The sequence below is a fragment of the Gigantopelta aegis genome, chromosome 11 (assembly GCF_016097555.1).
Source record: "Gigantopelta aegis isolate Gae_Host chromosome 11, Gae_host_genome, whole genome shotgun sequence".
Classification (NCBI taxonomy): Eukaryota; Metazoa; Mollusca; class Gastropoda; order Neomphalida; family Peltospiridae; genus Gigantopelta; species Gigantopelta aegis.
In genome coordinates this window covers 16349575-16366808 of record NC_054709.1, presented here as the reverse complement: position 1 = coordinate 16366808, position 17234 = coordinate 16349575, and the positions used below count along the sequence as shown (strand labels likewise).

The window sequence follows — 17234 nt, the reverse complement described above, 5'->3', positions numbered from 1 at the left end:
AAAAAAACACCCAACTGACTGAAATAAAATGGGATGGAACGTAGCTCAGTGGTAAAGTGCTTGCTTGATGTGCGGTCGGTCTAGGGTCGATCCCTGTTGGTGGGCCCATTCGGCTATTTCTCGTGCACCACAACTGGTATATCAAAGGCTGTGGTATGTGCTATCCTGTCTGTGGGATGGTGCATATAAAAGATCCCTTGCTACTAATAGAAATGTAGCGGGTTTCCTCTGTGTGACTATAGATCCAACAGCCGATGATTAATAAATAAATGTGCTCTAGTGGTGTCGTTAGAAAAAACAAACTTCGTTTCTTTGAAATAAAATATTAAAATAATTGTATGTGTTTTTAAACCTTGACACCCATAGCTGTACATACAATTAATTATTTAACAATACTAAGTCTCAAATGGTACTTCACTTTTATAGTATTTCTTTTTTGACTACTTTTTCATGAGGAGTATAAACATGTAGATTTCTTTTAACCTGAACCATTTTTTGTGCTTTGTGTTCAATAAATGTTTAAAGGGACATTCCTGAGTTTGCTGCAATTTTAAGATGTTATCAACTAACAGAGATTTATTTAACAATTGTAATTACCTATCAAATATATTTTTTCTGAATAAAATATTAGTGCCTGTATATTAAACATGTTTCTGATTGTTCTAATATTTCTACTAGGTTAAATTTCATTTTTATTCCTAAAATATAGCTTTTTCGTACGTACGAAATTATTTGAAGACAAAATCCAGGTCGGGCTACTTACAAATATTAAGACGACCAGAAGTTATATTTAATATGTAAGTTTAATCGTAGAAATATTTTATTAGTTGGAAATATCTTACGACAGCAAACTCAGGAATGTCCCTTTAAGGACGTTGATCTAAAAAAGAAATATTTTATTTAATGACGCACTCAACACATTTTATTTATGGTTATATGGTGTCAGACATATGGTTAAGGACCACACAGATATTGAGAAAGGAAACCCGCTGTCGCCACTTCATGGGCTACTCTTTTCAATTAGCAGCAAGGGATCTTTTATATGCACCATCCCACAGACAGGGTAGTACATACCACGGCCTTTGATATACCAGTCATGGTGCACTGGCTGGAACGAGAAATAGCCCAATGGGCCCACCGACGGGGATCAATCCCACAACGACCATGTATTGAGCGAGCGCTCTACCACTGGGCTACATCCCGCCCTAAACGACATTGATCTAAGTCCATACAGATATATATGGTAATGACGCGTATAAAATGACATCAATAACATCTCACGTAAATACAGTGAAACCCTTGTAAATCAGACACCCACAGGATAAGTAAACAGTCCAGTTTTAAGTGCGCGAGTGCAAATAATTTTCACATGCTCATATACCACTAGAGTTTCGAGCATGTCCGTCCCGGGGCCTGTCTCTGGATAGCCAGGGGCCTGTCTCTGGATAGCCAGGGGCCTGTCTCTGGATAGCCAGGGGCTTGCATGTCCTGAGACATGTCTGAGAAAAAAGGGAAAAAAAGAAGAAAACTATTTTTTTCAGGAGAATCGTTTTGCATGCAAATTTTCTTTTTTCTAAACTATTTTCTGGGAAGTATGACTCCATTCACAGACAAGACCCCCCCCCACCTACCCCCCCCACCTACCCCCCCACAGCACATGTGCCTAATATTACAATGCAAGTTAAATTTTGTAATTACAAGGAAGTTGTTATGCAACAGATGGTTTAGCTGACAACAATGGCCATCAAGGTTAATATAACACTACGAAACTATGTGGCTCAAGGCCATTCAATGGGTGCACGTGTTACAGAACAGTGTGTTACGACAAAATAAAGTAAAGTTTAAAAAATAAAAAAAATCGTCGGCTATTGAATGTCAAACAGTTTGTCATTTTGACATTTAGTCTTAGAGAGGAAACCCAGTACATTCTTTCATTAGTAGCAAAGCATCTTTTATATACGCACCATCCCACAGTACATACCACGGTCTTTGATACACCAGTTGTGGAGCACTGGCTGAAAAAAGTAGCAGGTTTCCTCTCTAAGACTATATGTTAGAATTACCAAATGTTTGACATCCAATAGCCGATGAGTAATAAATCAATCTGCTCTAGTGGTGTCATTAAACAAAACAAACTATAACTTTAATTTTTACTGTCATGGTCATAATTTTTAGGAAAAATAAAACCTTTTACAGTTTCAGGAACATATTTATTCATTTATTTCAACTTATTTTTGTACTTATATCTTACATTCAAGCACAATGTCCTGGGCACACACCTCAGCTATCTGGGCAGTCTGTCTAGGACAGTGGGTTAGTTGTTATTTGTTAGTGAGAGAGAAGAGGGTGTAGTGGTCTTACACCTTTACCCATTGAGTTGTTAAAACTCGCTTTGGGTGAGAGCCGATACCTGAATACAAGCATGCAAACACACATATACACACGTATGTACGCACAAACACACATACACACGTATGCACGCACAAACACACACACACACACGTATGCACGCACAAACACACATACACACGTATGCACGCACAAACACACATACACACTTATGCACGCACAAACACACATACACACGTATGCACGCACAAACACACATACACACGTATGCACGCACAAACACACACAGACACAGACACACACATACAAACACACATACACACGTATGCACGCACAAACACACATACACACGTATGCACGCACAAACACACACAGACACACACACACACATACAAACACACACACACACGTATGCACGCACAAACACACACAGACACAGACATACAAACACACAAGACACACGTATGCACGCACAAACACACACAGACACAGACATACAAACACACAGACACACGTATGCACACACAAACACACATACACACGTATGCACGCACAAACACACATACACACGTATGCACGCACAAACACACATACACACGTATGCACGCACAAACACACATACACACGTATGCACGCACAAACACACATACACACGTATGCATGCACAAACACACACAGACACACACATACAAACACACACACACACACACATACATACATACAAATACACACACAATATATATATTTATCATATAATATCTTACATTTTCAGTGCAATCAAAGTATGTGATATTTTTCGATCACATACTTTAAGAATTTGATAACTTTGCAAATTAGATGTAAATTAGTCGAGGTCTCGGCACTAAGTTTATTGACATTTAAGCAAACGTACTTGGGTGACACTCCATGATTGACATATGTATTCATATAGTCATCAAATAAAAACATTTCAATGGCAATTTGACACTGAAAGCTGTCCAGCGTTCAGAAAACAAAAAACGTTAGGCATAACTTTATTTTGATGTAAGGACATCCAGAATGACGTCATTCGAGTTTGACATCATTTCCATTCAAAAATACACCGCGCCACATATTCTTACATCATTTGAATATCTATTACCCTCGCATAATACAATTTTTATTCCTAATATATGATATTGACAATACCAAAAAACACTCTGGTAATAACCTCTATATATATATATATATATATATATATATATTACAATGAGAGTTCAGATGAGTAATAAAGTAGGAAGCTGTTATACAACAGATGGTTTAATTACCAGTATTTAACAGCAGGGGACCATGTCAAGGAAAGTAGGTTAATATAATTCTAGGAACCGATTATGGTTCAAAGCCCTTCCGTGGGTGAAACATTAGTATGCCATGACATAATTTGCCATATACTGCATTACATTTACGGTTATAATTTCAGGATACATATATATAAATAAATAAATAAATAAAATAAATAAATAAATAAAGATAGAAAGATAGATAGACAGATGTATAGATGTATAGATGTATAGATAGATAGATAGATACTAAGTCAAATTAAAACTTCACAACCGTTTCATCTTGGTTAATGAGCAAATCAATCTGATTAAAATTAGCTCTACTGGTCTACCAGTAGATCTAACAGCACTGTGTGGATTCCCATGTTCAGGTGACATTTCATCTATAAATAACAATTTAAATATCGACCAATTACACTTCGCCTTTTATAGCGTTATACAAATTCTATAAATATCGGGCGAGACTATTTACATGTATGCAATAAGCGAACTTGTTGGTCTATTTCAACATTAAAAAAACAGAGGGAAAAGTGCAGTAATAAACTCTGGATTGTATACTAGTATAAACATATTTTATGGCTATACCACCACGTTTTTTTTTTTTTTTTTCGTCTAATTTTATATTGAAATTAGTTTCCGGCATACTTCGTAATTCACCCAAATCATTTCGTATACCCTCAGCATAATCCCGAATGTTTTCAAATTCTTTTCAAATCACTGGCATGATTTTGCAAGTAAGGTTTTGATTGGTCAAATGAAAGTTCAACTGGACATGAGCTGCAACGGGGTGCTGTTAGATCCACAGGTAATAGTAATTAACCAGTGGAGCTAATTTTAATTAGATTGATGAGCAAATATGACAGAAGAACATGTTAAATAAGGTAATTTTTTATTGTATGACCTTCAAAGAAAGAATAGGAATAAATGTTGAGTCAAAAATCTGTTCAATGCTCCCACAGCATTCGTCAAAACCACAAACAATCAAAATGGTAATTCACAAGCAGGGTCGTCTGATGAAATCACTGGTTCAGTAGCGCGTATGCCCTCCATGTGTACCCACAACTGCAAAGCAACACTTCCTCATTGACTGACTGATACGTGTAAAGACTGCATTAGGGATACGGTGCCATTGTTCCACTAATGAGGTACCAAGTTCCTGCAAAGTCTGTGGAGGGTTCCTGAGAGTGCGCAGGCGTCTTCCCAGCACATCCCAGATGTGCTCGATGGGATTCTGGTCGGGTGACCTTAAAGGCCAATCCACGAATTGATGCCCACGTTCCTCAGGTAATCCCTTGTCAAGATGGCCGTGTGGGGTCTGGTGTTGTCATGCTGAAAGATCAGGCTTGGACCATCAGCTGCCACGAACGGCACAAGTTCCTGGGCCAGCACCTGGTCGCGGTATGCAGCAGCGCTGAGGTTGCCACGAATGACAAAAAGTCGTGAACGGTCATTTCCACAGAAAGCACCCCAAACCATTATACTTCCGTCTCTGAATCTGTCAACTTCACTGACACAACACTGAACATGACATTCACCACGTCGTCACCAAACCCTCTGCCTGCCATCAGCAAATCGCAATGTGACTCTTGATTCATCGCTAAACACGACTCTATTCCATTCCCTCTGAGTCCATCGCATGTGGTGTTGTGCCCACAGTGGACATTGACGTCAATGAAATTGGGTCAAAATGGGTCCAACATATGGGCACCGTGCATCGAGGTAAGCGTTTCCAGCCGATTTCGGATCGTTTGTGCGGACACCCAATGTCTGAAACATTCATTACTGGTTGCTGTAGCTATCATGAAACAGTTGTGGAGTTGACTTAACACAATATGACGGTCATCTGCCTATGACATCACACATGGTCTACCCGGTCGGGGACGATCAGCTGTGGTGCCCATTTGTTTTAATTGTGTCTGCAGATCCTAAATTGCCCGTCGACTGCAACCCACCATCCTTGCAACGTCAGCTACTGACATTCCCGCGTGCAACATGCTGACGGCATGTTCACGCTGCACATTTGTGAGCCGTGGCATCGAAATAGGTCATAACAAATATCGTTTTAATGTGTTTTTTCTTTGTGTCAGACTACTGTGAGCAAGTAACGATGAAAAGATGTGTGCTATTGTAGTCATGTGACCAGTGGCATGTGCAAAACCACTTTTGCCTCAATGGTGCTGTGCACATGCTATGGATCGGGTCACGTGGGCTGTAATGGGCTTCAAATGGAGTGTTGATATTGCCATTACAATATTTATTTCTGAAAAATACCTGCTTTCAACCCTCATTGACTTTATTCAAATTTTAGATTGTGAAGTTTTTAATTTGACTCAGTATATACATGTATATAAAGCATTACTGTTGTTTACAGATGAAACAGTGTATTTAACTGATTTTAAGCATACCAAATTATGTCTATAGTCCGTCCTACAAGGATCACCTGTTTTTTCATACTATGAAATTTACTACAAATTATTTATTTCTCATTAGAATATGTTGTAATTTGCACACAAAAATAGTAATTTTGTGTTGTTTCCAAAACACTTTTACTTTTCTTCTTACATAAAACCAAACTAAAATTATTAACAAAAAACATGTTTATAGGAGGATGAGACGGACTATAATTTTTTTTCATCCAAAATGAAAACAGTCATTTTAACTCATAAAGGCTCATTTTAATGGGGGTTTTTTTTACTACTAGAAATAATGAAACTGGAACTGGGAGTACTTGATTCAGCGATCGGAAATTCAATGAGAATTATGATTAAATTCAAACCAATTAAGGAAAATTGAAACAAAAATGCTATGTGTTTGTTGAAAATAGCTCCACCGTTGTTTTTATTGCATTGCATAAATTGCGTTCAACAGTGCTGTGTGAACTGAGATGATCTCCTATGCCAAATACAATACTGCTTTTATTAGTTTTAAAAATAAAATTCAGGCTACTCAAAAATTGCACAGGCATGTCAAAGTTCTGACATGACTCGCCCGAACGGCAAGTGTAACAAAATCCCAAGTGCTCACCCTGAACACCGCACCAATCTCCATGATATTGTCCATTGCCGTGGTTAATTGCCAGAATTGCGTAAATGAATGAAGCTACATGCGTACAAGTTGAAAATAAAGAATTTAATTGAATTGAAAACAGGCTTCATAAATTCGGCCCTTTTTTCTTTCTTTTTTTGTTTATTGTTTTTTTGTGACTAAACTCAAGCTGAACCTAGTCATTTTAATACAGGTATGGTAGTGATAATATTACCCTCCAGAAACAACAAATACTTTGGTCATTATGCCACATGGCCCCATGTTGTTTTTTTCCTTGTTCATTTTTGTTTATTGCTTTTTATGACTAAGGCAAAAAAATGTTTAAATTTTATCTCTGGTCAGACACCTCACTCGATGCGCGGTCAGATCTGCGATCGATCCCTGTCAGTGGGCCCATTGGGCTATTTCTCGCTCCAGCCAGTGCACCACAACTGATATATCAAAGGCTACCCTGTCTGTGGGATGGTGCATATAAAAGATCCCTTGTTGCTAATTGAAAAGAGTAGCCCATGAAGTGGCGACAGCGGGTTTCCTCTCTCAATATCTGTGTGGTCCTTCACCATATGTCTGACGCCATATAACCGTAAATAAAATGTGTTGAGTGCATCGTTAAATAAAACATTTCTTTCTCTTTTTTTTCTGGTCAGACAAAAGTTCCAGAATTGATGCAGCTTCTTATGCTTTGTTTTTTAATTTCTTAAAAGTTTTTTCATTTTTTGTTTGTTAAAGCATGGATTACACATAAAAGGTGAGTAGATCTGATACCGAAATAAGGGGCATATTTAAATTGAAATTAGAAAACATGTCCATGTTCATGCTCCATGGCATTTTGGCTCCAAATGCGGTTTTACGTCATAGCAAGAAAAGACATCATACGGTGGGAAATTAAAAAACTTTTGATACGCAAGGGTCAAAATCAACATGCACACTGACCAGAGACGAGAAATTTATTTTGTTTGGCCTAAACTCAAGCCCAACTTAGTTATTTTAGTATAGGTATGGTAGTGAAAATATTGCTCACCAGAAATGACAGGTACTTTGGTCATTATGCTACCTATAGCCCCATGGTTTTTTGTTTTTGTTTTTGTTTACTGATTTTTATAACTAAACTCAATCTCAACTTAGTTATTTTAGTATACTGTAGGTATGGTAGTGAAAATATTACTCACCAGAAACAACAGGTACTTTGGTCATCATGCCACTACAGTACACCTGGCCCCATGTTTTTTTTCTTGTTCGTTTTTGTTTAATGATTTTTGTGACTAAACTCAAGCCCACCTTAGTTATTTTAGTATAGTTGTGGTAGTGAAAATATTACTCACCCGAAATGACAGGTACTCTGGTCATTATGCCACTACAGTACACCTGGAAAGGTTCTTCACCTCCAAACTGATCGGGGTCAATGGTGTACTGACCAGCACTGACCACTTTCTCGCCCTTCTTCGAGTTCCTCCTGGAACTCAAATACATGTCCGCACATGTCGGGAAGGTTTCTGTAACACAAACAAATTGATGGATGGATGGATGGATGGATGGATGGATGGATGGATGGACGGGTGGGTGGATGAATGGATGGATGGATGGACGGGTGGGTGGATGAATGGATGGATGGATGGATGGATGGATGGATAGATGGATGGATGGAGGGACAGATGGATGGATGGTCTTGGAACTCAAATACATGTCCACACGTCGGGAAGGTTTCTGTAACACAAATGGACTGGTGATTGATGGATGGATGGATGGAAGGAGGATGGACAGGTAGGTGGGTGGATGAATGGATGGATGGATGGATGGATGGATGGAGGGATGGATGGAGGGACAGATGGATGGATGGTCTTGGAACTCAAATACAAGTCCACACATGTTGGGAAGGTTTTTAAAACACAAATGGACTGGTGAATGGATGGACAGACGGGCGGATGGATGGATGGACGGATGGATGGATCGATGGATGGGTGGATGGATGGATGGATGGATGGGTGGATGGATGGATGGACGGAGGGACGGAAGGATGGAAGGATGGATGGATTGAAAATTGGACAGATGAAAGGACAGATGGCTGGAAGGCTGGCTGGCTGGATTGATGGATGGATTGAAAATTGGACGGATGAAAGGACCATGGCTGGATGGATGGATGGATGGATGGACAGAGGGACAGAGGGACGGAGGGAGGGATAGGGAGGGACAGATGGAACTCAAATACAAGTCCACATACTTCGAGAAGGTTTCTGTAATGCAAACAAATGGATTGGTGGATGGATGGACGGATGGATGGATAGATAAATGGATGGATGGATGAATGGATTGAAAATTGGACAGATGGAGGGATGGTCTTGGAACTCAAATACAAGTCCACACACATTGGGAATGTTTCTGTAACACAAATGGATTGGTGGATGGCCAGACGGATGGATGGATGGATGGACTGACTGACTGACAGAAAAACAGATGGATGGATGACTGGATGGATGACTGGATGGATGAATTAATTAATTAATGGGTGGGCAAGTTTTATTAGTATTGGGTGGATGAAAGGATGGATACAGTACACATATTATAACACATGAGGGTACAATACACTTACTATAACACAAGGGGTACAATACACTTACTATAACACATGAGGGGTACAATATACTTACTATAACACAAGGGGTACAATACACTTACTATAACACATGAGGGGTACAATACACTAACTATAACACATGAGGTGTAAAATACACTTACTATAACACATGAGAAGTGCAGTACACTAACTATAACACATGAGGGGTACGATACACTAACTATAACACATGATGGGTACAACACACTAACTATAACACATGAGAAGTGCAGTACACTAACTATAACACATGAGGGGTATGATACCCTAACTATAACACATGAGAGGTACAGTACACTAACTATAACACATGAGGAGTACAATACACTAACTATAACACATGAGGGATACAGTACACTAACTATAACACATGATGAGTACAATATACTAACTATAACACATGAGGGGTATGATAAACTAACTATAGTGCATGAGGGGTACAATACACTAACTATAACACATGAGGGGTACGATACACTAACTATAGTGCATGAGGGGTACGATACACTAACTATAACACATGAGGGGTACGATACACTAACTATAACACATGAGGGGTACAATACACTAACTATAACACATGAGGGGTACGATACACATGAGAAGTGCAGTACACTAACTATAACACATGAGGGGTATGATACCCTAACTATAACACATGAGAGGTACAGTACACTAACTATAACACATGAGGAGTACAATACACTAACTATAACACATGAGGGGTACAGTACACTAAATATAACACATGAGTGCAGTACACTTACCATAACACATGAGGGGTACAGTACACTAACTATAACACATGAGGGGTACGATACCCTAACTATAACACATGAGAGGTACAATACCCTAACTATAACACATGAGGGGTACAGTACACTAACTATAACACATTATGAGTACAATATACTAACTATAACACATGAGGGGTATGATACACTAACTATAGTGCATGAGGGGTACAATACACTAACTATAACACATGAGGGGTACAATACACTAACTATAATATGAGGGGGTATGATAAACTAACTATAACACATGAGGGGTATGATACACTAACTATAACACATGAGGTGTATGATACACTAACTATAACACATGAGGGGTACAATACACTAACTATAACACATGAGGGGTACGATACACTAACTATAACACATGAAGGGTACAATACACTAACTATAACACATGAGGGGTACGATACACTAACTATAACACATGAGGGGTACAATACACTAACTATAACACATGAGGGGTATGATACACTAACTATAACACATGAGGGGTACAATACCCTAACTATAACATATGAGGGGTATAATACACTAACTATAACACAAGGAGTGCAGTACACTTACCATAACACATGAGGGGTACAGTACAATAACTATAACACATGAGGGGTACGATACACTAACTATAACATGTGAGGAGTGCAATATACTTACCATAACACATAAGTGGTCCAAAGCTGTAGCTAATCGAACCACCTGCATTATTAGCAGGTCTAAAATCCACTGAAGCGACTGGGACATCATCTATGTTAGTCAAGTCCCCTGTATCTGTCCTGCAATTCAAATCAGTGTTTTATTTACAACATTTGTTTATTTGGTGCATGCAATGAATCTTCTGTTCATAATGCCACATCAGGCACCCTGTGCAGGAGGAGGTGGGTTTCAGGTTTTGACATAGGCCTTCAGGCTCCCATTTTTGTATGGGGAGGGAGACTGATTTTTGCCTGATTTAAAAAAAGAAGAAGACAGAATCTGGAAAAATTTATTCATATTAGCATTAATGTCAAACAGCTACATGGTATATACAGTTAAATCTTCTCTAAACTGGTCACCCTCAGGACCAAGTAAAATGTCCAGTTTTAAGAGGTATCCAGTTTAGAGAGGTTCTCTTCTGTACAGATATTTAAAAGGGGGCCGCACAAAGTCCCAGTTTACAGAGGGTCTGGTTTTGAAAGGTTTTACTGTATAGGGTTGCAAATGAATCATGCATTTTAACATGGATTACAACTAATAGAATTGTGGATAGAATGATGGAAAAACATAGCTAAAAGGCTTCAGCACAGCTCATTCTGCCCTATCATATTTGCCTAAATTTGAGGATTTGCTCCAGTCCTATAGGGGGTCAGTTGCTCCCTAAGGCCCCATAGTCTTACGGGTTTCAAACACCCCCTGCTGAAGTAAATGTTCTTCTTATGTATTAACCAGGACAGCATGTCTCGACCTCCTAAACATTTCATGCGCCATTTTCCTGCAAACATTCTTGCACAAGCACGTGCAGATACAGTGAAACCTAAAAAAACCGGACCCTCTGTAAACTGGAATTCCCTCAAAACCGGACATTTTTCTCGGGCCATTTTAAAAATCAGTACAGAACTTAACCTGTCTAAACTGGATACCTCTTAAAACAGGACATTTATTTGGTCCTGAGGGTGTCCGGTTTAGAGGGATATCACTGTACCTGTAGCAAAAACAGTAAAGTTTGTTTTATTTAACGACACCACTAGAGCACATTGATTTTTTATCTTATCATCGGCTACTGGACGTCAAACATATGGTAATTCTGACACTGTTTTTATCTTATCATCGGCTATTGGATGTCAAACATATGGTCATTCTGACACTGTTTTTATCTTATCATCGGCTATTGGACGTCAAACATATGGCCATTCTGACACTGTTTTTATCTTATCATCGGCTATTGGATGTCAAACATATGGTCATTCTGACACTGTTTTTATCTTATCGGCTATTGGACGTCAAACATATGGTCATTCTGACACTGTTTTTATCTTATCATCGGCTATTGGACGTCAAACATATGGTCATTCTGACACTTTTTATCTTATCATCGGCTATTGGATGTCAAACATATGGTCATTCTGACACTGTTTTTATCTTATCATCGGCTATTGGATGTCAAACATATGGTCATTCTGACACTGTTTTTATCTTATCGGCTATTGGACGTCAAACATATGGTCATTCTGACACTGTTTTTATCTTATCATCGGCTATTGGACGTCAAACATATGGTCATTCTGACACTGTTTTTATCTTATCATCGGCTATTGGACGTCAAACATATGGTCATTCTGACACTTTTTATCTTATCATCGGCTATTGGACGTCAAACATATGGTCATTCTGACACTTTTTATCTTATCATCGGCTATTGGATGTCAAACATATGGTCATTCTGACACTGTTTTTATCTTATCATCGGCTATTGGATGTCAAACATATGGTCATTCTGACACTGTTTTTATCTTATCGGCTATTGGACGTCAAACATATGGTCATTCTGACACTGTTTTTATCTTATCATCGGCTATTGGACGTCAAACATATGGTCATTCTGACACTGTTTTTATCTTATCATCGGCTATTGGATGTCAAACATATGGTCATTCTGACACTGTTTTTATCTTATCATCGGCTATTGGATGTCAAACATATGGTCATTCTGACACTGTTTTTATCTTATCATCGGCTATTGGATGTCAAACATATGGTCATTCTGACACTGTTTTTATCTTATCATCGGCTATTGGATGTCAAACATATGGTCATTCTGACACTGTTTTTATCTTATCATCGGCTATTGGATGTCAAACATATGGCCATTCTGACACTGTTTTTAGAGGAAACCTGCTGTCGCCACATACACTACTCTTTTACGATAGGCAACAAGGGATCTTTTATTTGCCCTTCCCACAGACAGGATTAGCACAAACCATGGCCTTTGTTGAACCAGTTATGGATCACTGGTCGGTGCAAGTGGTATACACCTACCCATTGAGCCTTGCGGAGCACTCACTCAGGGTTTGGAGTTGGTATCTGGATTAAAAATCCCATGCCTCGACTGGGATCCGAACCCAGTACCTACCAGCCTGTAGACCAATGGCCTAACCATGACACCACCGAGGCCAGTCGTACCTGCACCAATGAAACTGAAAAGGAATAGGACTTTTGCATTAATCAGTATACCTCAGGGCTGCAGAAAGTATCCGCCTGCTCGACAAATGCGAGTAAAACTTCCAGACTGACGGGTCATCTTTCTATATTATTTTCACAATCATTCTGGGACCAAGTAAAATGTCTGGTTTTACAAGGTATCCGGTTTAGAGAGATTAAGTTCTTTACTGATTTTTTGTGTAAAAGAACAGTGTGAAAAATGTCCGGTTTTGAAGGAATTCTGGTTTACAGAGGGTCTGGGCCCATATTTTCGAAGCTATCTTAGCCTACGAAATCGTGAAATCATCGTAAGCTATGACGTCACTATGGCGTACGCTGTAGTGACGTCATGACCTACGACGGTTTTACAATTTTGTAGCGCTAAGATGGCTTCGAAAATAGGGCCCCTGGTTTTGAAGGAATTCTGGTTTACAGAGGGTCTGGTTTTGAGGGAATTCTGGTTTACAGAGGGTCTGGTTTTGAGGGAATTCTGGTTTTCAGAGGATCTGGTTTTGAGGGAATTCCGATTTACAGAGGGTCTGGTTTTGAGGGAATTCTGGTTTACAGAGGGTCTGGTTTTGAAAGAATTCCGGTTTACAGAGGGTCCGGTTTTGAGAGGTTTCACTGTATGAACAAACCCGAAGCCATTGGCTGCAGCTGCCTTGTCACACTCGCACATATTGTCCTTGTTGTTGCAGTTCGTCTTGCTGCCGTCGCCGGTGAAGTAATACTTCTTCGTCCCTTCTTGGGTGAGCCAGAAGCCATTGTTACCACCTGAAATAAAAGAGACATCACAGTGCAGATGTTACAGGGCTCGAAATATAGGAAGTATATCAAAATATCAGGGCCCAATTTCACAAAACATTGTATGCCTAGTTTTGCATGTAAACGTAAATCTACGACCAATGACTGAGTCACATATCCACCGATTCAGGATAAGATGCCCATACAGGCCTAAATTTAGGGGGAAATTAGCCAAATCTCACAGCAGCCGCAAGGGTGCCGTATTTATCCTGCGGGCACCTTGGTGTTCTTTCCTCACTGTAGGGTCCATCAGAAGCTTTTATTGTGGAGTTAAAATTTCCTGATGTGTCATAGAAATTTTTACTGGCCGTAAAGCCGAAGACATGTCGTAGACAGGATCACACGATTTTGAGACAGAATTTTGGGCCCCTCAAATCATATGGCACCTGTACGATTTCCAAGATAATCATACAAGTGTCTTACGATGTCCGTTCAAGTCCCTCACGAGCCCCGTACGATGTGTACAAATTGTACGGGTATCTTACGGCTCCTGTTCGACTGCCGTGCGGCGTCCATAGGATTATCCTATGGTATCCTTGCAGCTTACATGCAGGCGCCTCACGACTGGAGTTGAGAAAACCTCAAAGCACACCACGCGGGCCCCACCGAATATGTGACTGCTACACACGGATGCCACAGACCAGTTTTCATTTCCTTTTGTTATTCAAATGCTGCATCTTCCCTAATGATGTAATTTTCCATGTGAAATAGATGCCAAACACTTGTAAATGTTTGCTCAGTATAACTGCTAGTCGCAGACGTAAAGTTACAATGTTTAGTGAAATTGGCCCCTGGTCAACAGAAATATGGCCTGCTAAAAAACAAATATAGTCTGCTGTTATGTTTTTAACATAACAGGCCAGCAGAAATATGGCCTGCTAGGAAAATATATAGTCTGCTGTTATGGTTTTAATATAGGAGGCCAACAGAAATATGGCCTGCTAGGAAAATATATAGTCTGCTGTTATGGTTTTAACATAGGAGGCCAACAGAAATATGGCCTGCTAGGAAAATATATAGTCTGCTGTTATGTTTTTAACATAACAGGCCAACAGAAATATGACCTGCTAAGAAAATATATAGTCTGCTGTGATGTTTTTAATATAGCAGGCAACAGAAATATGGCCTGCTAGGAAAATATATAGTCTGCTGTTATGTTTTTAACATAACAGGCCAACAGAAATATGACCTGCTAAGAAAATATATAGTCTGCTGTTATGTTTTTAATATAGGAGGCCAACAGAAATATGACCTGGTAAGAAAATATATAGTCTGCTGTGATGTTTTTAATATAGCAGGCCAACAGAAATATGACCTGCTAAGAAAATATATAGTCTGCTGTTATGGTTTTAACATAGGAGGTCAACAGAAATATGGCCTGCTAAGAAAATATATAGTCTGCTGTGATGTTTTTAATATAGCAGGCCAACAGAAATATGACCTGCTAAGAAAATATATAGTCTGCTGTGATGTTTTTAATATAGGAGGCCAACAGAAATATGGCCTGCTAAGAAAATATAAAGTCTGCTGTGATGTTTTTAATATAGCAGGCCAACAGAAATTAGACCTGTTAAGAAAATATATAGTCTGCTGTTGGTTTTAATATAGGAGGCCAACAGAAATATGGCCTGCTAAGAAAATATATAGTCTGCTGTTATGGTTTTAATATAGGAGGCCAACAGAAATATGGCCTGCTAGGAAAATATATAGTCTGCTGTTATGGTTTTAACATAGGAGGCCAACAGAAATATGGCCTGCTAAGAAAATATATAGTCTGCTGTGATGTTTCTAATATAGCAGGCCAACAGAAATATGACCTGCTAAGAAAATATAGTCTGCTGTTATGGTTTTAATATAGGAGGCCAACAGAAATATGGCCTGCTAGGAAAATATATAGTCTGCTGTTATGTTTTTAACATAACAGGCCAACAGAAATATGGCCTGCTAGGAAAATATATAGTCTGCTGTTATGGTTTTAACATAGGAGGCCAACAGAAATATGGCCTGCTAGGAAAATATATATTCTGCTGTTATGGTTTTAACATAGGAGGCCAACAGAAATATGGCCTGCTAAGAAAATATATAGTCTGCTGTGATGTTTCTAATATAGCAGGCCAACAGAAATATGACCTGCTAAGAAAATATAGTCTGCTGTTATGGTTTTAATATAGGAGGCCAACAGAAATATGGCCTGCTAGGAAAATATATAGTCTGCTGTTATGGTTTTAACATAGGAGGCCAACAGAAATATGGCCTGCTAGGAAAATATATAGTCTGCTGTTATGTTTTTAACATAACAGGCCAACAGAAATATGGCCTGCTAGGAAAATATATAGTCTGCTGTGATGTTTTTAATATAGCAGGCCAACAGAAATATGGCCTGCTAAGAAAATATATAGTCTGCTGTGATGTTTTTAATATAGTAGGCCAACAGAAATATGACCTGCTAAGAAAATATATAGTCTGCTGTGATGTTTTTAATATAGCAGGCCAACAGAAATATGGCTTGCTAAGAAAATATATAGTCTGCTGTGATGTTTTTAATATAGTAGGCCAACAGAAATATGACCTGGTAAGAAAATATATAGTCTGCTGTGATGTTTTTAATATAGCAGGCCAACAGAAATATGACCTGCTAAGAAAATATATAGTCTGCTGTTATGGTTTTAACATAGGTCAACAGAAATATGGCCTGCTAAGAAAATATATAGTCTGCTGTGATGTTTTTAATATAGCAGGCCAACAGAAATATGACCTGCTAAGAAAATATATAGTCTGCTGTGATGTTTTTAATATAGTAGGCCAACAGAAATATGACCTGGTAAGAAAATATATAGTCTGCTGTGATGTTTTTAATATAGCAGGCCAACAGAAATATGACCTGCTAAGAAAATATATAGTCTGCTGTTATGGTTTTAACATAGGAGGTCAACAGAAACATGGCCTGCTAAGAAAATATATAGTCTGCTGTGATGTTTTTAATATAGCAGGCCAACAGAAATATGACCTGCTAAGAAAATACATAGTCTGCTGTGATGTTTTTAATATAGGAGGCCAACAGAAATATGGCCTGCTAAGAAAATATAAAGTCTGCTGTGATTTTTTTAATATAGCAGGCCAACAGAAATTAGACCTGTTAAGAAAATATATAGT

General features: G+C 38.8%; 1 protein-coding gene across 1 annotated transcript in view; it reads right to left on the bottom strand.

The window, feature by feature from the left end:
* LOC121385046 overlaps window positions 1-17234 on the bottom strand; it is a 184693-nt gene that overhangs the window by 97190 nt on the left and 70269 nt on the right. Inside the window, exons 17-19 of the mRNA XM_041515582.1 lie at window positions 13916-14051; window positions 10758-10876; window positions 8015-8185 (exon numbers count right to left, since the gene is read on the bottom strand). Of these exons, the coding sequence (XP_041371516.1) occupies window positions 8015-8185; window positions 10758-10876; window positions 13916-14051 (426 nt within the window). The remainder of the gene's footprint in view (window positions 1-8014; window positions 8186-10757; window positions 10877-13915; window positions 14052-17234) is intronic.